The 24,226-nt window shown below is 46.1% G+C and overlaps 1 protein-coding gene across 7 annotated transcripts in view; it reads left to right on the forward strand.

Annotated features, from left to right (window-relative positions):
- Positions 1-23,948, forward strand: part of FRMD4B (FERM domain containing 4B) — a 290,264-nt gene extending 266,316 nt beyond the window's left edge. For 6 of the 7 annotated variants that reach the window (XM_036331595.1, XM_036331589.1, XM_036331591.1 and 3 more), the window contains 12 exons: positions 2,058-2,134; positions 3,456-3,594; positions 4,519-4,660; positions 5,415-5,548; positions 5,635-5,754; positions 6,829-7,057; positions 9,893-9,949; positions 11,088-11,235; positions 12,971-13,090; positions 13,869-14,671; positions 18,270-18,402; positions 22,396-23,948. In XM_036331595.1, the coding sequence (XP_036187488.1) occupies positions 2,058-2,134; positions 3,456-3,594; positions 4,519-4,660; positions 5,415-5,548; positions 5,635-5,754; positions 6,829-7,057; positions 9,893-9,949; positions 11,088-11,235; positions 12,971-13,090; positions 13,869-14,671; positions 18,270-18,402; positions 22,396-22,516 (2,223 nt within the window). In that variant the 3' untranslated portion in view covers positions 22,517-23,948. The remainder of the gene's footprint in view (positions 1-2,057; positions 2,135-3,455; positions 3,595-4,518; positions 4,661-5,414; positions 5,549-5,634; positions 5,755-6,828; positions 7,058-9,892; positions 9,950-11,087; positions 11,236-12,970; positions 13,091-13,868; positions 14,672-18,269; positions 18,403-22,395) is intronic. The other variant, XM_036331592.1, reaches the window with a different exon arrangement.
- The last annotated feature ends 278 nt before the right edge of the window (positions 23,949-24,226 follow it).

Below are 24,226 nucleotides of genomic sequence, written 5' to 3' on the forward strand. Positions count from 1 at the left end.
CATAACCACTTAAATGGTCGATTCCTAATATTTTATCATATTCACTTCATCTTGTTTTTATTAATAAAAGAAGTGAAATATTACTGTAATGTAGTTTTCTGTACCACTTACCCCTGTACATTCTGCTGTCCCCACCCTAGGGGCACCCACTGTCACAAATCGAGTTTGTCCTCCCAAGTCGCTCTCATAGGCACAGCCGTGAAATCACTTTTTGCGTAAACTTTAAGGTTTCAGGTAGGGAAGTGGCCTGTTCGCCCGATGCAGGGACCGGCTGAGTGGAGGCCAGGCGCTAGGATTTCAGCGGGTGAGTGCTGGGGGAGGTGCTGGCAGATCGGGTTTCCAGCCCGGCCTGGTTCTCATGTGTGTGGGAATGGACGCGAAGGGAAACCCAGGTGCGCTGCGCTGTGGCTCTTCCTGTAGAACCTGTTGGTGCCCCGGGTGAGTAACCAGGTAGAAATGGCTCCCGGGCCGCTCGGCTGAAATCTACCTGCGCCCAGAGCCACTTACTCCCCGGGAAGATCGTCTGCATGGACACTGTACCCCCTTAAAGCCGAGTCTCTCTCCGGGGAAAGCCTGCCGGTGAGAACTTTGCTCTCTGCCACTGGTCAGTGGGAAGAAGGAGGGGGCCGGGGAGGTGTCCCCAGATAAGAGCGGCTGCTGCCTGCCGGCGAGGCGGCCGTGGGAGGCTCACTGTGTGAAACTGAGTCACGCCTAAGTCTTAGAAAACTCGCTCAGACTCACCCGGCGGCCGTCCAGGAGGGAGGTGGAAAGAGCCCGAGGGGTTCCCTCACATTTCTGTCCCATTTTTGGGACTTCTGGATTAAAAGAAATGAAAGTCTCACGTCCATGGACATTTTAGGAAACCGGTACGTAGCTTCAGCTTTCACTAGTCCTTCCGCCTGGGCGAGGGCTGGAGCTGGCCGCTGTGCCCCAGGGGCTGGCTGGCTTCATGGCTGGGATGGCGGGTCTCGCTGGGACACTTCTGTCTCCTGTTTGAACACTTTTGGCTGCATGTGGGCAGGACGCTTAGATCATGCTGTTCTCGCTTGAGCTGACATGTCTGTGAATACCTGGGTTCCTGTGCTTCAGGAAATGGTCCTACTGATAGTGCGTTGCAGAGAAGTTATTTGGATCATTAAAATGCTCTGTGAAGGTTCTTTGAACGTGTGTTAAAAACCCAGCCAAAGTCTAGTAATGGAATGAAACCACTGTGCTATTATTTCCCTAATAATCAAGTCTAGGGTCGGAGTAGAGGAATTCTATGAAGTCCAAGAGACAAGACGGGGCTCCGGCTAACACACGGTCTGACATGAGTCACAGGCCAGGAAATGCAGCAGGCACACTGAGTTCTGTGACGAGCTGCCTTTTACAAGTTGTGTGGCTTTCAAAAGCACATTGCTAGGAGGGTCTCTTCGCCATCAACTGGCAAACAGCTCTGGGGCCGCATTAGAGCGTCAGCAGTGGGGATGTGGAAGTTACAAACCCCGGAGGCTCCGGCTCAGACACCAAAGGGCTCTGCGCCTTCACCCCCACCCACCCCCGCCTCCAATTCCTGGTTTCTGCCCCATTTAGGGGAACACTCGTGGGCAAGGAAACTGGTGGTGGAGAATCGCCCCTGCTTGGGGTTCTGGCTTACTTTCACTTTGCTTTCCTTTGAAATGTAATCTGTGGTCTTACTGAACCCTTCAGTCCCTTTGAATATCTTTCCATTTAAATGTGAATCAGCATCTTTGATCAGGAGGCATGTGCTTACCGGAACCTAGGAGGATTTCCTTACCAACTCTCATCATCGCGTTGAGTCACAGGGGAAACAGCATGCATGTTCCCCACGGTGCATAGTTTTATTGTTCAAGGAAGAGTTGGTGGAAATTACTGTCAGAAGGAGGGATAAAATGGTTTCAGGTTGTCGTTGGTTTGTAAAAAGACAGCACCACATGTTCGTGCTTACTGTCAGTGTGCCTTCTTGATTATTTTTTTCATTGAGCTGATTTCTAGATGCAGTAAAGTTTAACATAAATTAAAGCCATGTGTGTTTTTGTGTTTTCTTAATTTATTAGCTGTTCCAGTGGAAACAGCTGGAGAACTTATATTTCCGTGAGAAAAAATTTGCTGTTGAAGTTCACGACCCACGGAGGTGAGGGTCCCAGCTTTCCCTCTGCCTGGTCCCGGGGGCTCTCTGAGGGATGCTCCGAACGTTCACGTGCAGCTTTGGCGCGGATGTGTGTGCATTTCTCCTGGGCCTGTGCCTGGGGCTGGAGCTGCTGAGTGAGGGCTGACTCTTTAACCTTTGGAGGAACCTCGGAGGTTTACCAAGGCGGCGACACCATTTTCCATTCGCACCGGCAGTGCATATGGGTTCATTTTCGCCACATCCTCCCTAACACTTGTTAGTTTTAGTTGAGTTGTTCTCTAACAGCCATCCTCGTGGTGGGAAGCGGCATTTTCCTCATGACTGATGATGAATGAGCATCTTTTCATGTGCTCATTGGCCATTTGCATATCTCAGTTCAGATCCCTTGCTCATTTTGAAATTGAGTATTCCTGATCACTTTAAAAAACAGCTGCCAAGTGATCACCATTAATGAAAGTCAGGACTGTCGTTTCTCCAAGCTGATACATTTATGGCTATTCGGAGGACACGGGGATGGGGGAAACAGTCCTTCACAAAACGATGACCTGAATTCCTACAAATGAACGTTGGTCCCCCTCTCTCTCCCCTCCCCCATCCTTCTTCCACCCTGTCCTCCAATTCACCTGGTTTGTGCACAGGCAGCCCTCTGGACCAGGTTTGGACTTGGGTACTCTCAGGCAACATCGTTATGTCCATCCTCTGATGGTGCCCGAGTCAGACAAGTCCATCTAGACCAGTGGTTCTTAACCTTCCTAATGCCGCGACCCTTTAATACAGTTCCTCATGTTGTGGTGACCCCCAATTTCATTGTTACAAATTGAACATAATTAAAGCATAGTGATTCATCACAAAAACAGTATGTAATTATATATGTGTTTTCCGGTGGTCTTAGGTGACCCCTGTGAAAGAGTCGTTCGACCCCCAGAGGGGCCGCAGCCCACAGGTTGAGAACCGCTGGTCTAGAGCCTCAATGTTCTTTCCCTGAGGAAGGTGCTGGCCCCCAGGCCTCTGTCTTTCAAATAGTATCCCATTTACTCCCGGCTGCTTGTGGTGGTTTTAGCTACGTGTTTTTAGCACAGCTTCTAATTTGACTAACCTTATCTGCCTTTGAGTGTGTGCATGCATTTTTTAATACATTAGTTTTACAGAGAGTTATTACCTAGGGTGATGGGCTTTGTCATAAAAGGAGAAGCTCAGAGCTCTGTCAGCATGAGGGTGGCGGCAGGAAAACAATGAAGGAGATGTTATTACATTACTCACTGGAAACATTTCATGCCGTGCTGGGCCAGAAGCCAGTGATTTGAGTGCTTTTCTTCATCTTCAGGATTTCGGTATCGAGAAGGACCTTTGGGCAAAGCGGCCTCTCTGTGCAAACCTGGTATGCACACTCCTCGCTCATCAAGTCCATCTGGGTGATGGCCATCAGTCAGCACCAGTTTTACCTGGACCGGAAGCAAAGCAAAGTAAGTGACTAGACGAGGTTCTGTAGGAATAAGCTCCTGCCCCTCATTTCCTTTCTTTTTAAAAGATAAGCATTCTCAGAAAATGAGAGCACATCGGTTTTTGTTCTTTTAGGGTTTTTTTTTAAACTTTACTACCAACTGTTTTAATTTTTCTTATATTTAAAAAAAGAGCAATATAGAACCTGATTCAAAAGTTGTCAGATTTCCCCTGGTTGGGTGGCTCAGCTGGTTGGAGCATCGTCCCATACACCAAAAAGTCATGGGTTTGATTCTCAGGCAGGTCACATACCTAGTTTGCAGATTCCATCCCCAGTTGTGCCTTGTATGGGAGGCAACCGATCAATGTTTCTCTCTCTCTCTCTCTTTCTCTTTCTCTCTCTCTCTCTCTCTCCCCCTCCTAAAAGTCAATAAAAATAGCCCTAGCTGGTTTGCCTCAGTGGATAGAGCATCAGCCTATGGACTAAAGGGTCCCAGGTTTAATTCCAGTCAAGGGCACATGCCCGGGTTGTGGGCTCGATCCCCATGGGGGGCATGCAGGAGGCAGCCGATCACTGATTCTCTCTCATCATTGATGTTTCTATCTCTCTCTCCCTCTTCCTTCCTCTCTGAAATCAATAAAAATATTTTTTAAAAAATCAATAAAGATATATCTTTGGGTGAGGATTAAAAAAAATTGTGTGTATATGTAGATTGGTAATGTTTTAAAGTTAATGATTGAACTATACCATAACAATCATGCATCGTTATTAATACGTTTAGCTACAAAGCCTAAGTCTTGTCTCTTCTGAAGAGTGTCATTTTAGTATATGTATAAAAATTCTAAATTGTCCTCCATGTTGACATTTTTATTCTATAGTAACTTACTCATTAATTTGACAGAGGCTTAATTGAGTGAATTCCATCACAATGTTGTGTACCTTTTAGGCAAAAATTCCTTCAGCCAGAAGTTTAGACGACATCGCAATGGATTTGACGGAGATGGGAACCCCGAGGACCTCCAAACTGGTCACTCTGGAGGCAAAAAGCCAGTTCATTATGGCCAGCAATGGCAGCTTGATCTCCTCAGGTAACCTGCGGGGTTAGAGAGAGCGCAGCAATCTTTAGTTTATTTCACTTTTATTGTTGTTGTTTAAACCACTTCTAAATGCATCTTTTAACCCATTATTTTGGGAATAAGTAAGCATATCCAAATTACAGTATGCAGAAGTTTTTAATAAAAATTTTAAACTGGTTTCAAAAAGTATAAAGTTAAGTTATAGTCAGGTTGCATAAGTAACACCAGATGCAGAGACAGTGAGTGCCTGAGGGCAGCTTAAAAGGACATTTTCTCCTGATAAATTCCATCAGCTTCTTATTCCTCCCAAGAAGTCCTGGAACCTTTTGTCACTAAATATTCGCTAAAATGCATTTTCCCATTAAAATCCCACTGTCAACTTGTGCATCTGAAGCACAGAATATTCCTTTGCCTTGCTCGCTTGCTTTCTAAAAGACCATTCATTCTAAGCACCTGTCTCAAGGAACATCTCACCTGCTCAGAAAAGTTAATTTTGTCCCCGAGTGTGTCTAAGACATTAAGCATTTTATTACTGCTCCAGAAATGACTGAGCCAGCGTGCAGAAGGCACATTTCATTACCAGGCTGCGCTGGACACCCAGGCGCATGAGAAAATGTTCTCCCGTTTCCTTTTATTATGTTCACGAACAAGGAGAAAAGAAATAAACTATTTAATAGCAGGTTTGGCTTAAAAATCCTTTGTCCTTTGGAAAGGAAGGAAACATCCCGTGGGTAAACCTTCCCTGCCCCCACTTCCAATCCCCCAGGTTCTCAAGACTCGGAAGTGAGTGAGGAGCAAAAGCGAGAGAAAGTCCTGGAACTCAAGAAGAAGGAAAAGCTGTTGCAAGGAAAGCTCCTGAAAAAAGTCGAGGAGCTTAAGAAGATCTGTTTGCGGGAGGCCGTGAGTCTCTGCTCTTTGGGGGGCTCTTCAAATGGCACTTGGCAGCTCCGGCCGGCGTCCATCGTCCTGTCTGTTCTGTTCCGCAGGAGCTCACAGGCAAAATGCCAAAGGAGTACCCGCTGGGCATCGGTGAGAAGCCTCCGCAGGTCAGGAGGCGTGTGGGCACCGCGTTCAAGTTAGATGACAACCTGCTCCCCAGTGAAGAGGTATGGGCACCAGCCGCCGTTTCTGTGAACAGAGACAGAGCCGCTGTCTGCTGAACGTGGGCCACTCGGGCCGTTGGTTTTGAGTTGGTGCGTTTTTATCTCACCAGTTGAAAGTGATAATAGAGACCAAACTGAATTCCTTCTTTTATGCACAGCTCAGTTAAACTTGTCATTACTCTTCCAAACACAGAGAGCACTCATCAAACCCCAAATGTTCATAAACTGAGAAACATAAGAATTAAGAACGCTGGCATTAGACTCTTCCACTTCAAACTAGGCAGCAGCCTTTGGCAAATACTTTTCCCTCGTTGAAGTCTTAATTCTCAGGTCTCCGTTTTCTCATCTACAAAATGGGGGTGCAGTGATTGTTTTCCCACCAAGGGAGGCGAGGAGCATTCAGCGAGGTCATACATGTCCGGCACGCAGGTATAGCAAAGTCCGCAGATTTGTCAGCCCACATAGAATGTGCTTCCTCATTGCATGTTTTCATGTGGCCTTCCTTGTTTCTTATAGAAATTTACCCATCTTGACTTTAGAAAATGATAGCAGTTTCCATCAATAATAGAGTGAGCTTTGCTATTTATTGAGTGCTCACTGTATACCCAGCTCTGCACTAAGAATGCACATATACTTGTGTGAGGTAGATGTTACTTTCGTTTTACAATAAAAAGAAACTGAATCATTAAAAAATTAAGCAGTGTGCCTGGGGTCATAAAATCAGGAACCCCCAGAGAAAGGAATCAACCCCAAATTTACGTCTGTAAAGCTATGCCTGTGAAAACAACATTCTGCATCTCTGACTCTTGGGTAAAGAATCCCTTCTTGAAAAATAGGACCTTTACCCACCAACTAAATAAATGAAAGGCCATTCCCTTCTTTGAAAGGGAAAGAGGGTGAGGAGTCGATGTAAACAGATGAGGAATGTTTTGAGGCTACCTGTGCAGTGAAACCGGGAGATTTTATTCCCAGAGAGCATCTGGTTTGAGAATGCACGAGAAGTCTGACTCAGTGCCAGTACGTGTGAGAGTGAGCGAGTGTCCACAGAACTAAAACAGCATCGTTGTATAAATGCAGGACCCTGCTTTGCAAGAGCTGGAGAGCAATTTCCTAATACAGCAAAAGCTGGTGGAAGCTGCAAAGAAACTTGCCAATGAGCCAGACCTGTGTAAAACCGTGAAGAAAAAACGAAAGCAAGATTTCACGGATGCAGTGAGAAAGCTGCAGGAGATTGAAAATGCAATAAATGAATACCGAATTCGGTGTGGGAAGAAGCCGACCCAGAAAGGGACAGGTCCCTTACCAGGTTAGTAACAAGTCAAGTTTTTTTGTCCCGTCGCCAAGACCCTTGATGGTATATAGCATTTCCAACTCAGTTCATTTGGTGAGAGAAAAGGAAAAACAGGAATAAAAGTAACTTTCTTGGGATAAATATGGTTTGGAATTTCAGTCTTACAAGTACGTAAGCTTGTTTTCAGTGACATTATCACTGCTGTAATAATACTATAATATTACATTGCTTTAATTTTCGGGATAAAAGAGCTTTCACTACAATATTAGTTCGCAGTAAGACAGATTCACCTTTAACTGAGCTGATGTCATTGCAAGGAACACATTTGCCAAATCAGAGGAGAAGAGAGCTGTAGTTTCCTGAAGGTTCTAATGCCGCAGACTGTACAGTTTTTTAAGGGCTTATCCAACTTATGTGGGTAGGAAAGAGTTCTCACAATTACTGTCATTATGGAGGCTACTTAAAGATATGGGTAAATGTTCATACTATAACAGGAAATGCAGAAAGGCAAGCTACAAAATTGTCACTGCAGCATACTCCCAACATTATATAATTACTAGAGGCCCAGTGCACGAATTCATGCATGGGTGGGGTCTGGTTGGCCCGGCCCCAATTGGTGGATCGGGGCCAGGCCTGTCGGGAGGAAGACACAGCGGGAGATTGGCTGGCTGGCCCACCCCAATTGGGGCCCAATCAGGGCCTGGCAGGCTGGGGTGAGGGGCTGCTGGCAATTGTCTGGCGGGCCCTGCCCCCGATTGGGGTGGGGGGACCAGTTGGGGGTCAGCGGCCAGGGAAGGGGCCCTGGGAGGTTGGCCAGCCAGTCCCACTCCCCATCAGGCAGGTTTGCTGGCCACAGTGGGTGTCATAGCGACCAGTCGTTCTGGTTGTTACAGTGTTCCAGTCGCTGGCTTTTTATATATATATAGATGTTCACACAAAGACTTGTGAAATATTTTAAAGTACTAATAGTTGTGGAATTTTAAGTAACTTAATTTTCTGTTTAGCACTCTTCTGTACTTTCAAAATTCTCAATATTATGTATCTAAAACTTTCATGTTCAGAAAAAAAAGTAAATTGAAAAATCTCATTTAAGTAGATTTCAATTCCAGTCAGCCCTACATGTTTATTAGCATGGTTTTTAGTCTTGACCATTGGTTGAAACCTGATTATATTTCTTTGATTCTAAGAATTATTTTTCACATTTAAACATCTGTGAAATTGGGATAATTCTTATCCTAGACAGTACTACAGTTATGATCGGTAGTAACTTTTTCTTATTTTACTGGGATATGAAATAATTATACAGCTTAGATTTGACAAAATATGGTCACTGGGTTGAAAGGGTCCTCGGGCTTAGGGCCAGTCATTTTGGAAAGTGAGGGCACAGACTTCAGCACCACGTGTCAGCCAGCTCCAGCTGGAGAACTGAGGGTGGCTGTGCGCACACCAGCTGGCCCTGGTGGGGGCTGTGTTCCGTGCTCACAGAGAAGGCTGGTCAGTGCACTTGACTCTCATCGCATTTGCTGTGACTGCTCCTCCCAGATCGTGCAGGGTTCAAGTGTTCTCAACAGCGGCAGACACTTGGGCAGCAGCTGATGCCAGTGGTTGAGCACTGACACTGGGTAGATTTTTTCACGTGTGTCTGACAGCTGACTCTGCTGGCACCTTGCCTTCTGGCTCTACCGTGTGTCCAATTAAGAGAGAGCCCGCCTGGCTCTGAAAGAGATGAACATTTGAGATTGGATGGGGAGGCCCACTACTTAAGGCTTTGGGGCTGACACCGAGGTGTCACATTTGCCTGTAATCTTACCAGTGCCTGACGCTGAGCGGGAATGGTTTGCCAACGCAGACCAGCTCCTCAGAGGTACCTCTTTTTGCTCATACATTTCTTAGCACTGGTGGGCACCACTAACACTGAGAGCACTAGGGCGTTTCCAACCACCAGAGTTCTTTCACCAGGAGCCTGCCTCTAAGTAACAACAGTGGTAAGTTTGCTAATGGGTAGTGAGTGTTCGTCCTGTGCCAAGGGCTGGGCTGAAGGCTTTCCATCCATTACTTCATTCAATGTTCACTAGGCGCTGTTCTTATCCCATTTTTAAATTGAGGCAAATGATGCTCAGAGAGATTAATTACCGAGATGTGAACACAGGTCTGCCTAATTCAGCGATTCTCAACCAGGGACAGTGTTGGCCCCCAGGGAACATTTGGCCATGTCCAAAGCAATTTTTTTATTGTCAGCACGGAGGGTGGGGTGTGTGGATGTCCAGTGGGTGGAGACTGGAGATCCTGAAGCAAAGGACAACTCCCCCAACAAGAATTCCCCAGTCCACAGGTCAGCGGAGCCACACTCAGAGAGACCCTGGTCTACTTGAAAAGCGAATGCACCACCAAGAGTCCAGCTCAATTAAGAAAAGGCCCCTTTCTTCAGGAGAGGGGTCTAGAAATACGTTACACTAACAGCAGGTTCTCAAATGAGCGTTCAGGTGTATGTTCCATAGCATTTAGCATTTATGACATGAACGGTGTGATTTTTCTGTCCAGTGTGTGGGCTGTAAGCATTCAGTGTGTAGGGTAAAGTTCTCGCCCTTGTAGAAGCTAGATGAAAACTAGTTGAAAAACAAAACTCCCTTGAAGTCTGTTTCATTCTAAGAAATAGTCCAATGTCATATGTATACAGCATGTGAGATGCTCACATCTTCCGTAGTAAATGGGTCCATTCTTATAGTAATTATTCTTAACGTACTGTTATACTTATCTAACTAAGATGCACTCCCCAGGAATTGCTTTATTAAGCTCACGGTCGGTGTGTAAATGTGCAGTTATACTAACGGCAGTCATTGTTATTCACAGAAGACATAATCCCCTCAGAAAGCAGCTCCTTGTCCGACACTACCACCTGTGATGATCGTAAGTAGCTCCCCTTTTGTGGTTTAAAATATTAGCTATTCTGAAGTAAGAAGACAATTTTTTTTAGTTAACTGCAGCCTACTTATTATTCTTTAGAGAGCAGTAGAATGAACTCACCTGCATTTGTGCAGAGAGGTTGGGAGGGGGATTACAATGACCTTCTACACAGGCTGGCATCACATCACAGGGCTACAAATCGCATGAGTGAGCGAGTCTCTCGCTAAGGATTTGTAAGGCTCTGTAGACTTTTTAACTTCTTCCTGAAGTAACTGTACATCTGCATAAATAATATGGAGCCTTTCAGCCAGATTTTCCCGGTGGTGACATTTTATACATTTGGAGTCCAAAATCAAACCAGGAAATTATAGTGTAGACTGTGATTGTCACTGTAGTCTGGATAACAGGCAATCTATTACTTTCCTTAGGAAGAAATACACATTTTAGAAATTGGGTTACATGTCACTATGTCAGTTTCATAGAAACAAAGTTGTATCTATGTGTTGGGTTGTATCACAGCACAATGTTGTGTTTGTTCAACACATTTCATAATGGAGTGGGTTTCATGTGAGGTGACACCATGTTTCCTTGTAATCCCTTGTGCTTCAGCCGAGGAATGGCACTCTATCTGATGGGATTTAAGTAATTTGGGGGAGCCCTTGACCCCCACTGCTTTACCTCCCCCCAGGTTTATGGTGTGTGAAGTGGCACCATTCCAGACTCTTCCTTTGAGCTGAGCTTTGGTCAGACTTGCCATTCCTCTTTCAAAATACAGATCTTTGTGGGAGACCAGTCTTCAGTCTCTCAGCGTAGATCAGTTGCATCACCTCCAATGACAGGATGAGCCTTCAGCAGCCAAAGAGGCCTAAGAACTTCAAAAGGAAAGTTAAACAACTCCCACCTAAGTCATTTATTGAATTGGCGACGTTGGATCAGGCCCCACAGAGTGTTCAGTCATTTCTTTTCTGCAGTGTATGAAATATAAGAATAAATCTCCTGGAAGCCATGTGCTTCTGAAATCATCATCATTGGAGGAACACTTTCTCACCAGATCTTCTCATTTCTTCCCTGGGGTGTTTGCCCAGTATTTATTCACTTATTTACTTACCTACTTATTCATTCATTCATTTACTTCTTACAGCTAATGACACCTTCACTCTTGCTGGGCAGCGATCGAGTTCAGTACCTCATTCTCCAAGAATTCTCCCCCCCAAGTCTCTGGGCATTGAGCGAGTCCACTTCAGAAAGCCGTCCCTCGGTGACCAGCTGGTGGACGCCAGGCAGCCCAGGTGAGCGCCACACCAGCAGGAGGGCAGAGGCTCGCGGCCTCGGGTCTTTTCTCCAAAATGGCCAGCCCACTTTTGTCTCGTCCTCTCCATCCCTTCAGAAGGGCTATTTTGTAAGGCCGAAACATAGAATCTAGCCCGGTTATTTGTGGCGACACAAGTAGAAGAGTGCTTTTAAGAAACGTTTGGCTACTTCTTGTATTTAAAGGTTTACATTTAATTATAAGGACATTGATTATAATCTGGATTTGGGTAAAGTCCAGTTTTATAGCCATGCTGTCAGGAAACTGTCATGAAATATCATTTCACCCAACCAAGTAGTGAGACCGACATGACCTTTCCGATAAAAACGGGACTTCAGTTCGTTAGAATCTATAAAATAGGTAATACAGATTTTTCTCCAGTGTTTTGGGTAAAAATCATCAGGTAATAACACCAGATTTTTAAAAGACGACAGATCAGGGATTCCCAAAATCTGGCTACATGGGTTAATACTAATTTTTTAAATGGGACCCAAGATAGGATGCCAGCTGTTTGCGTTGCCTAATCAGAATGGTCAAACAGACAACACCGTGATTTCATGGCGGAAGAAAACCACATAAATATCAAAAATACATCCATCTTCATCATCATCATTACAATAGTAATGAGATGAAGTTAACATTTATTGAGGACTTACTATATGCTGTTCAGACACTGTTCAAAGTGCTTTACTGTATGTTAATGAATTTAATCCTCATGACAATTCTGACAGTATTGCTACTATATTGCCATTTAAAGATGAGTACACCGAGGACAGAAAGCATGAATAACTTGTTGGGTTCGTCAACTAGTAGGTGTCAGAATGAGGGTTTGATCCTAGGCAGCCGGCTCTAAAACCTGTGATGTGATTTTAATCGGTGTGCTATACCTCATCTCAGGGAAGATGGAAACGAGTCTCCAAATAAAGAGATTATTGGATTAAATAATTTTTCACTCATGAAAGTAAAACCAATATGAGGTTATGTTTCTGAATTGTCAAAGTTCTGTGGAAACCTTTGTCACATATGAGTCCCAGTTTGTGGATTGGCATTTAAAAACCGCCTTACACAGTAGAGATCCAAGTGCCTAAAGCTCGGCTAGCCAACATAATTAGAGTAAATAAAATTTTAAATTCAGTTCCTGGGTTACACCAGCCCTGTCAAGTGCCAACAGCCCCATGTGGCTAGTGTTGTAGGCTAGGGCAGCGCAGATGCACACATCTCCCTCACTGAAGAAAGTCCCGGGAGCCCTGAACAGGCATCTGCATTTCCCACATCGCGGGAAACAAAGCTATTTCAGCACAAGGAAGAGTTATAACTAACAGTCATTATCTTACAAATTATGCCCACATCCCCAATAGCTTAAAATGAGTTTGCTCTTTGACCCAGTCATTTCACTGACTGGGAATTTTCCTGTTGAACTAATTAAATATCGGATGCTCATTGCAGCATTGTTTATATTAGTGACCAATTGAAAGCAGCCCAAATGTATTGTTTAAATGAATTATAGTAAATCCTTGCAGTGGAGCTTACATAGTCATTAAAATAACATTATAAACAAATATTAAGCAACATGGAACTTTAGATATAATTTAGTGTTTTAAAGTAGGTTTTGAAGAAGAATATACAGTAAGGTCCAGGCGCCCTTTCCTTCAGCTTATGGCACGTTTGCCAGACATTGGAGACTCATCATTTCCTGAATTCTGTTTCCATCGCAGAGAAATGATGTCGACACACAGCAGCCCTTACAAAACCCCGGAGCGGCGGCCCCCCGGAGGGCGGAGCATGCCCACCACCCCCGTGCTCACCCGCAACGCCTACAGCAGCAGCCACTTAGAGTAAGAGCGGCCCCCTCGGCCTCGTGGGCTCTGTTAAGCTTTGCCTTCAGGTTTTGTTTTACTTTGTTGTGCTTTGTAATCATTTTAAGGGACTTTGGGCAGCAGGTCTCTAGTTTATGGATCTACATTTCTACTCACAGTTTCACTTTTGTCGGCAAAGAACATGTATCATGTCCAAATCAATATTGTAATGTTTTGCCCCTTAATCTTTCCAACCAGATACTACCATTTGCTCTGCAATGGTGAGGATGGAGATCATGACAGTAGCGACATGTTGAAGTGTTCGCTGAAGGCCGCGCTATTTTATATGCGCCGTATTATTTAGTCCCCACAGCAAGCCTGATGGTAGATTCCGGGTGCTGCTTCTGTCCTCATTTTAGAGGAGGGCGTGAGGGTCAGAGAGGTGGACTACCGGGCCGTGCTGCCCAGCCAGGGGGTGGCGGAGCCCGACGCCAGGCCCGGAGCCTGTGTGTCCCGTCCTGTGGAAGACAGGCCTGTCAGAGGCTGGGGCTTCGGCTTTGATGCAGGTTTGTGTCATCAGTTTATCTTCCTGCTTCTCAGGAAAGGCTGTGGATGACACAATTGACAGGACCTGGTTCTTTTCTCACCGTGACCATGGCCGTGAATGGAGATGAGCGCTGGGTTCTGGGGCACGGTCGGCTTGGGAAACCGGGGAAGTCCTGTCGCAGTCGTAGCTCTGAAATCCTTCCCGTGGCTTTTCCTTGGTGTGGTCCCTGCCCTCCTCTCTGTCTGACAAGTTTGCCTTTCTCGCTCTCAGGCCCGAACCCCCCGCTCAGCACTGCCGCCAGCGGAGTGGCAGCCTGGAGTCCCAGTCGCGCCTGCTGTCCGAGCTGGACCACGACCGGCCGTTCTTCTCCCTCTGCAAGTCCCAGCGGAGCAGCAGCACCGAAGTCCTGGACGACGGGTCCTCCTGCACCAGCCAGTCCAGCGCCGAGTACTACTGCGTGGCGCCCGCGGCCGGTCCCCGCCACGGCGCCCACACCCTGGACGCCCGCGCCCGGGGCCGGAGGAGGTCCAGGAAGCAGAGTGCCGCCCCGTCGAGTTCGGGGAGCATGCCCAACCTGGCGCCAAGGGACAGCCTGAGGAACGGCGTCCACGCCCAGGGCCACGAGCAGCCCTCCTCCTACTACATCGGGTGCACGCCCTTCGCGGAGTGTGACCTTTACTACGGCGGCGGCTACGTCTACGAGAACGACACGGAGGGACAGTACAGTGTCAACCCTTCCTACCGCTCCTCCGCCCACTATGCATACGACCGCCAGCGGGACTACAGCAGGTCCTTCCATGAGGACGAGGTGGACCGGGTGCCCCATAACCCCTACGCCACCCTCCGGCTGCCCAGGAGGGCCGCGGGCTCGGAGCGCGTCACCAAGCGCATCCACAAGGCCCTGGTGGCGGAGCACCTGCGCGGCTGGTACCAGCGGGCCTCCGGGCAGAAGGAGCAGGGCCACAGCCCGCAGAGCAGCGTGGACTCGGACAGGGGCTCCCAGCGATGCCTGGGCTGGGCGGCGCTGCAGGTGCCCTGCTCTCCGGGCAGCCGCGCGTCGTCCTACTCCTCAGGTAAGAACAGAGGAGGCACGTGCCCAGTCAGTGGGGCTCCGTGGTTGAGCGTCGACCTCTGAACCAGGAGGTCACAGTTCGATTCCCGATCAGAGCATATGCCGGGATGTGGGCTCGATCCCCAGTGTGGGGTCTGTGGGAGGCAGCTGATCAGTGATTCTCTCTCATCATTGATGTTTCCATCTCTCTCTCCTTCTCCATTCCTCTCTGAAATCAATAAAAATATATTTTTTAAATAAGAAAAAAGGATAGAGGAGGCACTTGATGCGGATTTAACTTGTCCCTTGTTCCCGCCCACCCGAAACCACACCCCGCGAGGATCAGGAGACCAGCTCCAAGGTCAGGAGGGTGGCAGCCTGGGCGGGCCCGGGACAAGAATGGCCAACAGAAAAGCAGTGCCCTCCAGCCTTGCGACGAACACAGTCCGCATGGATCTGTTGAAGGAAGTTGTAGATTGAACGCCCTCCGTTAGGGGCCTCACATACTGTATCTTTCTTTCCTGGGCCTAATAGTGACAGTCACATCTCTTAACTGTGTTTGGGTCATTGAGGTTTGATGTGTTGAAAGAGCAGGCTAAAGCCTTCAGGTGTGAGAAAGCAATTACGCCTCCTTTCCTGTCCTCCACCAGGAGTGTGATCCGTCTGTTTGGCTGCTCTGGTGCCTGTGTACGGCTTCTCGTAATGGTGATAGAAGCTGGAATTTACTAAGCACTGCTCCTGGCACTGTGCGAAGAACTTCGAATGTCTTGACTCAATTCAATAATCATTTATAGTCCACTTCATGGTTGATTTAAGGGATTTCCAAAGATAGGTTTTGATCGGAGTTCCCTTCATGCATTGAGTTGGGCCCCTAACACTGCTGACACGCGTGGTGGACTCACTGCCCAACCCCAGCTGTGCCAAGCACTTTAAGTAGAGAAATGGGTGGATACGAGGAGTATCTGTGTGGTTTAACTTCAGCAAACCCGCAGGCACATCCCGGAGGTGGGGAGCCTGGCCAGAGCACCTCCTGGCCTCTGTGAGCTCACACTTCGGTTAGCAGCCAGAGGAATATGTGAAAATTGAGTAATTTTTAAAAAAATATATTTTATTGATTTTTTACAGAGAAGAAGGGAGAGGGATAGAGAGTTAGAAACATCGATGAGAGAGAAACATCGATCAGCTGCTTCCTGCACACCTCCTACTGGGGATGTGCCCGCAACCAAGGTACATGCCTTTGACCGGAATCGAACCTGGGACCCTTCAGTCCGCAGGCTGACGCTCTATCCACTGAGCCAAACTGGTCAGGACAAAATTGAGTAATTTTAAAGCTTCTAAGAAATGAATGAATTTTTGAACAGTGTGAACCCCTAAGGGCATGAGTCTTGCCCCCTCCTTCAAGCATGACTAGTGAGGTGTGCACAGGGATCCCAACCATGGAGTAATAGCCAGTGAAGACTGTTCCTTTAAAAGTTTCCTCAGCTTGTTGCCCTGGCCACTTTGGCCCAGTGGATAGAGCGCCGGCCTGCGGACCAAAGGGCCCTGGGTTTGATTCTGATGAAGGGCAGGTACCTTGGTGCAGGAGGCAGCCAATCGATGTGTTTTCTCTCACTTCAGTGTGTCTCTGTCTTTCCCTCTCTCTTCCACTCTCCCTAAAAATCAATGGAAAAATATCCTCGGGTGAGGGCTAAAAAAGGTTTCCACAGCTTGTTGACAAGAGGCGTTGCTATGGAGATTTCTGTTGGGGTTTGAGTTCTTTTATTTGCGCAGACTTTGGACTTCCGCTAGTGCTCTCCCGTCTGCCACCACATCTAACAAGTGAAAAGGCCCCGGGAGTAACTGCTTGTTATTTATGGCTCTGATCTAGAAAACGCCTTTCTTCCCCTAAAGTTCAGGGCGTCGTGAGAAACTCAGAAACCAAACCTGGGCAGAGTGCTTCAAGGAAACACAAGCACGGCGGGCGTGGGCGGCGCAGGCGGCGCGGGCGCAGGGCTGGGCAGTGCCCCCTGGACGGGGAGGCCGGGCGCTGCAGGTAGGACTCAGCACCGGCAACACCCCCAGCAGCTGGCTCTGTTGGGGGCCAGGGAGATGGCGTTACCCCGTCCTGATTTGAACCTGGTGCGAGCCTTGCTGACACCGGCTGGATTGGCCCCACCGGCCAAAGGCGCCACTTTCTAAGGACTGAGAGAGAGGGCCTCTCTGCAATGAGAGAGATGGAAACCAGTGCTCCCAGAACTCCTTTTGGAATTTTCCTCATTCCTGCTTATATTTTACAGCTAAAGGAATGTATTACAACAGGCATGTATCACTCTCATGCACAGATAGGTTTCCGATTTTTTGCCGGCTTATCGGGTTTGTGGTTCCCTCCAGCACCCTAAAAGCTCTCGGTGACTCAGTTTGAGTAGTAAGGGCAGCCTCGTGTATTGTCGTCTTACCCTGTGCATGCAGCAGCACTCTATGTGCATGATCCCATTTCATGGATGTTGTTGTGTTTATTTTTATCATCCTGGTTGTACAGCTGAGGCACATCTGGCTTAAAGAGTGCAAATGGTCCTGCCAAGCCCATGCTAGTAGGTGACGAGTGGGAGTTCGATCCCAGCGTGGACCTAACCACGGAGACCGGTGAAACGTTCCCGAAGCTCACGGCAAGAGTGTGACATCTCTGGGTCAAAACCTGTGTTATCGGGCTTTGGGGATGTTGGTCTCACACGGGTCACAGTGCTGTGTGGGTGAGAGAGAGGAGGAGTTGGCTGCCAGGAACGGAAACGAGGACAGCTGCAAGGACCCCTGAGCAGTGCTGGTTATCTGAGTCCTGGGTGACTAGCCTGGCACTGTGGTCGCCTGGGCACCTAGGTGTGGAGCAGGGCTGGCTTTAGGGAGGACAGCAAATGCCCAGTGGGGAGGCATTCACTGGGCTTGGCTCCCCAGTGATGCCCTTGCCTTGTTCCAGGCCAGCCCCTCAATAGAACTAAACCTATTCTTCCTGAAATCCTTTCTATGCTAGTTACCTTCCCCACCCGTCCACCTTCTCATAGAGGCAAGAAATAGGCCTGGATCCTCCTAGTGACCTGGCTGCTCTTGGCTGAGGAACAGTCAAGCCCCAGCTCACCTGGGGAACGCTTCCTCCAAAGGCAAAGGAACTCGGCTGCCACTTACCCCGACGAAGCCCCGTGCCAGCCACCAGAGCCCGGGGAGAGTCTCAATAGAGCTGGCTCATCTTTTGGTATTTTTGTAAAATAGAATGTCTTTTCATTTACCTCATCCCCATTGATAACATTAACAGTTATCATTTATTGAGTGCCTCCTCCGTGCCAGGAACGGTGCTGAGTGTTTTCATACATGCCGTACCTAATCCTGACGCTCCCTGTATGAGAATGTGTCTGTGTCACTATCCCCACTTTTCAGAAGAAGAACCTGAGCTTAAGGAGGGTGAGCTATGTGCCCACAGCCACGCGGCCAGTAAGTGGCCAAACGGGAATAGGAGCTCTGTGGTTTCCAGACAGTGGTTCTTAAGCTCTGTTTTGCACACAGCTGATGGTAAAGTACGTGTAAATGGCTTAAACAATTTTCACTTTAAGTATTACTGGTAATTTTGTCTATTTTTCCATTTTTATTTCTAGTGTCTTCTACAAACGTTTCCGGGAGCTGGAGGACCCAGATGACAGTAGGGCTTTCTGAGTACGAGGCCCAAGCACATCCTTCCTACACCAGCTGCTACGGCAACTTCTACAGTCCTTTGCCCTCTCCAGGCAGGTGAGGAAGCAATGCTCAGACACTCTAGTCGCTGCTCCAGGTCACAGGAACCCAGGAACCCTGACTTACCTTATGAAGGCTGAAATACCTAGCGCCAGGGTGGCAAAGGATAGCCTCTGGGTCAAAACCAGCTGCCACCTGTTTTTATAAATAAAGTTTTATTGGAAAACAGCCATTCTCATTCGTTTCCTATTATGGATGGCTGGTTTTGCACTATGAGGGTAGAGTTGAGTAGTTGTGACAGACCGTATGGCCAACAAAGCCCAAAATACCTGGCCCTTTAAGGAAAAGTTTGTTGACACCCTAATCTATCTCCTTCAAATGTGACCCTGTTCTTAGAGTTCCGTACATTAAATTCTGTGTCTGAAGGTTTTGATTTTAGTTGCAGTACTTGAAACTGTGTAATTGGTTTATCGATTTAGACTCTTCTGGAACCTTGCAGGAGAAATACCTCCGCTGCAGAAAAATCTGTGCATGCCAGGATTCCTCATGAACAGTTGGCGGCTTCATTCCAAACACTTGCTGCCTTTCTGTGTCTGACCCTATGTTTATTAAGAAGCAACAGACACAGCCAGCTGTCCTGTTTGTAAAAAGTAATTCTTTATAAACATTTAAAGAAATATATAAGAACGGTTTGTCAAAATGTGATTGTTAAAATGATTGCAAATTCTGAATGACACATTTTTCAATTATTCGTGTGACAGAGAAGTCAAGGTTGAAGAGGTCATTTCTCCCTGTCAATTTCTGATAGAGTATCATTCACACCCACGGTGCCCAGAAGTAGAACATTTTCTGGGATTTTTAGAAAATTCAATTTTGCTTTCTTTTAATCAGATGCTTCAGGCATGGGAGGTTTACACAGGCAATACTTATAAGGGGCTTTATACTGGTGAATTTGATAGGTTAATTTCTTTTTTTTAATTTTTATTGTTGAAAGTATTACATAGGTACTCCTTTTTCTCCCATTAACCTCTCTGCCCGCTCCCCGCCCCCCCTACCCCCCCCCCCCCAGGCCTTCAACACCCCATTGTTCCCGTCCCCGCGGGTTATGCATATATGCATTGGTTGATCTCTTCCCACCCACCTTTCCCTGCCTTCCAGAGGATAGTTTCTCATTAAAGCTCTTAGTGTTACAAGCAAATGGACACATTCATCCCCAAAAGCCTTATTTTTCTCCTTCATATTCAGCAGGAGTTTTTCTTGGCTTGAAATATTAGTCCAATTGTCTCAACTCAACAAAGGCTGTGCTCAAAATAGAATTTTAATGAAAATATACTTCAGAGGATATGACATAGCTTAGATTTCTGTAAATAATGCTTGGGAATGAGTTAGGAGCAAGAACTAAGATGATTTTGGCCCAGAATTTGTGTTGATTTTTTTCAAGTCAGTTCTGATCATCTTGTATAATACACGTTTATATACTTTTTAAATTTTTGTATTGATTGATTTTTAGACAGAGAGAGGAAGGGAGAGAGAGACAGAAACATCGATTTGTTGTTCCACTTCTTTGTGCATTCATTGCTTTATTCTTGTATGTGCCCTGACCAGGGATCGAACCCACAATCTTGGCTTATTGGAACAATGTTCTAACCCACTGAGCCACTTGGCCAGGGCTATATACTTCTACTTTCCCCTTTTGTTGACCCAGTTAGAAATGATATAAAACACTCACTGTATAAGCAGTTGTAATAGTGTCCCTAACCCAGCTCTCACTGGACTCGGGAAGTGCTGCGTCTTGAGGGAACCTCTGCTTTTAGCTAGTCGGCCATGTACTTCAGCCAGCCTCGGTGGCTGGACAGGGCAGTCTGAGGTCCAAGGGGCACAATGGGCAGGAAATTAGAACTATTTAAAGATCCTTATTGTGTGTGTGCATATGCACTTAATGTGAGCTCATGGTGGAAAATTAAGAAAATAATAAAGAGATAAATAAGTAGAAAATAGTTTACCCATAACTCCACCCTCTAGAGATAGCAGCTATTAACATTTTGGCACATTTCCCCCATTTTTCTGTATCCATTTTTAACATGGTTGTAATAGTACCATATATACAGTTTTACATCTTTAGTCATATATGAAATTCTACATTCCAATTATTCACTTAATATAACATAAATACATTTCCATATTTTTAAAAGCTCTTTAATCTTTATTTTATGTGACCAATATGATATTCCACTAATAAGTACATCATACTTTATTTAAAAATTACCATATTTCAAATTTGAATGGTTTTGGATTTTCTTTTCTTTTTATTTTAAGTAATGCTGCTATTGATATCTTTGTACAAAACATTTGTCCAAATTCCAGATTATTTCCCTAGGATTTATTCCAATTAGTAGGAATAAAGGGTTAAATTGAAAAGTATATTTTTAAAGCTCTTGCTTTTCAGAAAAATTTGCCAGTTTATCCTCCCAGCCACAGTTACAGGAGTGCTTATTTTCACTCATATGTATATTTAGGATTTTTTTTAAATTATCACATAGTTTCCTCAATTCAATAGGCAAGTATAATAGCAACCATCCATAAAGCTTTAGAAATTTTGCCCTAAAATTGCATGTTATTATTGATGAAAAGATAATTTTTAAAACAAGAGAAATTGGGTTTCAAGGTAAAGATGAAAAACTTTAGATCTTCTCTTCAGTTAAAGATTTGAAATGCTTAGCAATAAATCAGTGATTAGATCAATATGAATAAAATGCATGTTATTTAATGATCTTTCCCCCCAGGGTGTGGTAGAATTGTCAGTGGCATAAACTTTCCACAGTCAGAAAGGTTCAAGTCTCTTGTTACACCTGATATACAGCATAGTCAGAGCGTGGTTCTGCTGCTGCAAATTGTGTTTTTAAATAACTTTTCTTTCACTCCCCGTTTTCCATTCCCTTCCTTTTCCCTGTCTCACTCTGCCTATCACTAGGCAAAACCAAGGGCTTCTGTCCCAGAGAGCAGCTGTGTCTCCAGAAGTGAGAGCAGTGGTAAATTCTCTCTTGCTAGGGGTAGCCAGCTGTAAGTACAGCCCTCGTCTGCGTGTGCCTCTCGCATCGCAGGCGTCCTGCTTGCTCGGGCTGATGTGTGGAGTTAAGGAAATCCGACTGTTCCTTCATTATATGAAACCACTAAATGCCTGGATTCACTTGGTATTTATATCCAAAGCTCTTTCTCCAAAGGCTGTTTATTCCCTTTACTAGAAGGCATTGCGATTTCGGATAAAAGGAAATCTACTAACTACCTAACCTCTTCTAACCTACTACAGAATGAGGTTCTGCTTGTTGGAATGGTTTGTGTAATAGGATGCTCTCACTGGGATATACCATCCAAACATGCCTATAATTTGTATATATGATGATGTTTCCAATTTACACTTGACCCATAAACCCTAGGGATCTAAAATATGTCCCAAGATGCTGCTGCCTCCCTCAAATATATTCCTTTACCCTGGAGGGAAGCATCTGGGGTAGTTCCTTAATTGCAAGAGCACTTCAAATGTGGCTGTCAAAAATACCTTTTAAAAAGTTTAAAATATGACTCACATAAATGGAAAATGGGCATGTGTCACAGGCTTATTTAACTCATTATGAGAGAACTAACGTAACGGTAAAGCTGGTTCCAGGAGAAATCAGAGACTGTATTCCACACACACAGAGAAATCACCAGGTACAAGACCGATGGGCGTCCCACAGGCGGTACAACCATTACCATAATATCTCCTACTAGACAGGGGTCACTTCTCTTTCCTCCACACAAATAACTCTAAGTTACCGTCTGACTTAGAACAACCTGGGTCTTAGTCGGTGGTCAGTGTGAGTTAGACAGACGTGTATGCCTCTAGAGAACTAACACTCCAGCATGGAATGCAGGACGACAGCCTTCCTTCCTTATTTCCAAGTTTTGGATACTTTTCTTAACAGCGCTTTCTACTAACTCCTCTGAGTGGTGGTGGTTGTACTGTGGGAACAAAAATGGCCCAGGTAGTGACTGTTCTGGTTTCCTTCCTAGACAGTACGCAGAGCCCGGGGGCCTGGACAGCGCGGACGGGGGCCGGCTGGCGGGCGGCCTGGAGGCGGCCGAGCAGGGGCTCCTCTGGCATGAAGACTCCAAGCCCGGGACCTTAGTCTGAGCAGAGCCGGACTCCCCCTGCCCTGCGTTCTCACACCGTGTGCCTTGGAAATGTGTTCATCTTCCCAGAAGGCTGTTTGGCATCAGAGGATGAAAAGAGGACTCCCCTTGCCCCGCAGTGAACCCCACCCTCAGCCGCACAAAGCCCCGCGGACACCTGCCTCCCGGCAGCGGGGGCCACCAGGCCCACCATGGCCCAGGGAGGGCTCGGCCTTCCTCAACAGCGAGCACTTTGTCAGGGAGTAAAGTTGTTGAAGGCAAACCCAAACTGTGCGAAGTGCTGCCAGAATCTCCAAGAGCAACGAGGGTGGGGGTGTCAGAGCACAAGTCAGAATGGCGCCCGGAGCCAGCGCCGGCCACGCTCGCCCTCAGGAAGCGGCGGTGAGCTGGGGGCGGACGCTGCTCCCCCCGGACAGGAACATGGGACAGTATTGGAGAATTACTTGAAGCGAAGCTGGGTCTTCATGAAGTTCTGACGAGTGTAAATGTTTTTAGGTTTTATAAAGAGTGATGGTTTCATAAGCTCCAGAAAGTGGGTTCCAGACAGACTTGCCGCCCGGCACCCTGCGATGACCCCCGGCGGCCGCCCGCAGCGGCCCTGGAGCTGGCCACCTGCTGGGGGGCATCCAGGCCCGTCCCCGCGCTCCTCCTTCCTGCTCGTGGCACGAGGAGCTGTTATTCAGGCTGTTAACGCTCCAACGTGGCTGTCATTTGAAATGGCAGACTTGATATGGAAGGTTTATAATCAAGATTTTGAAAATGTATTTTGAGGTGATACGGAAAGAGCCCAAAACAAAATAAAGAAAAAAAAGCACATCATTTTAGATGAATTGTGTGCCTTAAAATGGTGACTTGTTAGAAAAGTAAGCTATTGTCTGAATTCCACAGGTAGTGCTAAGTCACCAAGTGACACAAACCAGATTAGTCATTAAAAGTACAAAAACTCCAAGCTGCGGTAGATTTAATTATGAGGCTAAAACTACCTCATACTTTCCGTGGAAGAACTAATTAGCTGTGGGTATGGTTGAGTTTTTTTAAACAAATATTTCCATATTCCAGATCTTCTTTACTCTGCTTCAGAATTCCATAACAGGTGCTCCTTCCCCCTTTTCTACAGGTTTCTTGTTCATATTGTGACTAGAGCAGTTTCTGAACAACTTTTTGGAACATTTTCTATCTATATTCCAAAGCATGTAGTATTTACATAAAGTGGGTTTGTTAAACTGGTCCTTAGTCATTTGTATCATTAAAAATGAAGTTTGGGGAGGAGGGGAATTGGAACAAAAAAAGACATGCAAAAAATAACATTCCTTTTGCATACTTGTATAGCCTTCTAGAAACAGAAATACCTTTTGCATATTCTTTTACTGTTCTGACCTTTTAAGACCTATTATTTTTACATAGGTCAATAAACTGAAGTGTGCTACTGAAAATGTTTCCGTGTTCTTCCATTTAAGTTCATATCACACACAGCAGTTTAAGGTGTTCTCCTTCCAGTAATCATCTTGGACAGGATTGCAGATTCTCAGTTACATAAGTGTTGCCGTATTTTATTGATTTCAAGATGCAAGTTTTTTATGTTCACATCCCTGAAAGCAAGGTGCGTCTTGATTGATGGCATGTTCTAGCTGAATTGATAGTCTTCTTTCTTAGTGATGCATAAAATAACGCTGTGTCTTACAAGAACTAGTTTTAGAATTGATGAAATGCA

This window comes from Myotis myotis, unplaced genomic scaffold, assembly GCF_014108235.1.
Source record: "Myotis myotis isolate mMyoMyo1 unplaced genomic scaffold, mMyoMyo1.p scaffold_m19_p_13, whole genome shotgun sequence".
Taxonomy (NCBI): Eukaryota; Metazoa; Chordata; class Mammalia; order Chiroptera; family Vespertilionidae; genus Myotis; species Myotis myotis.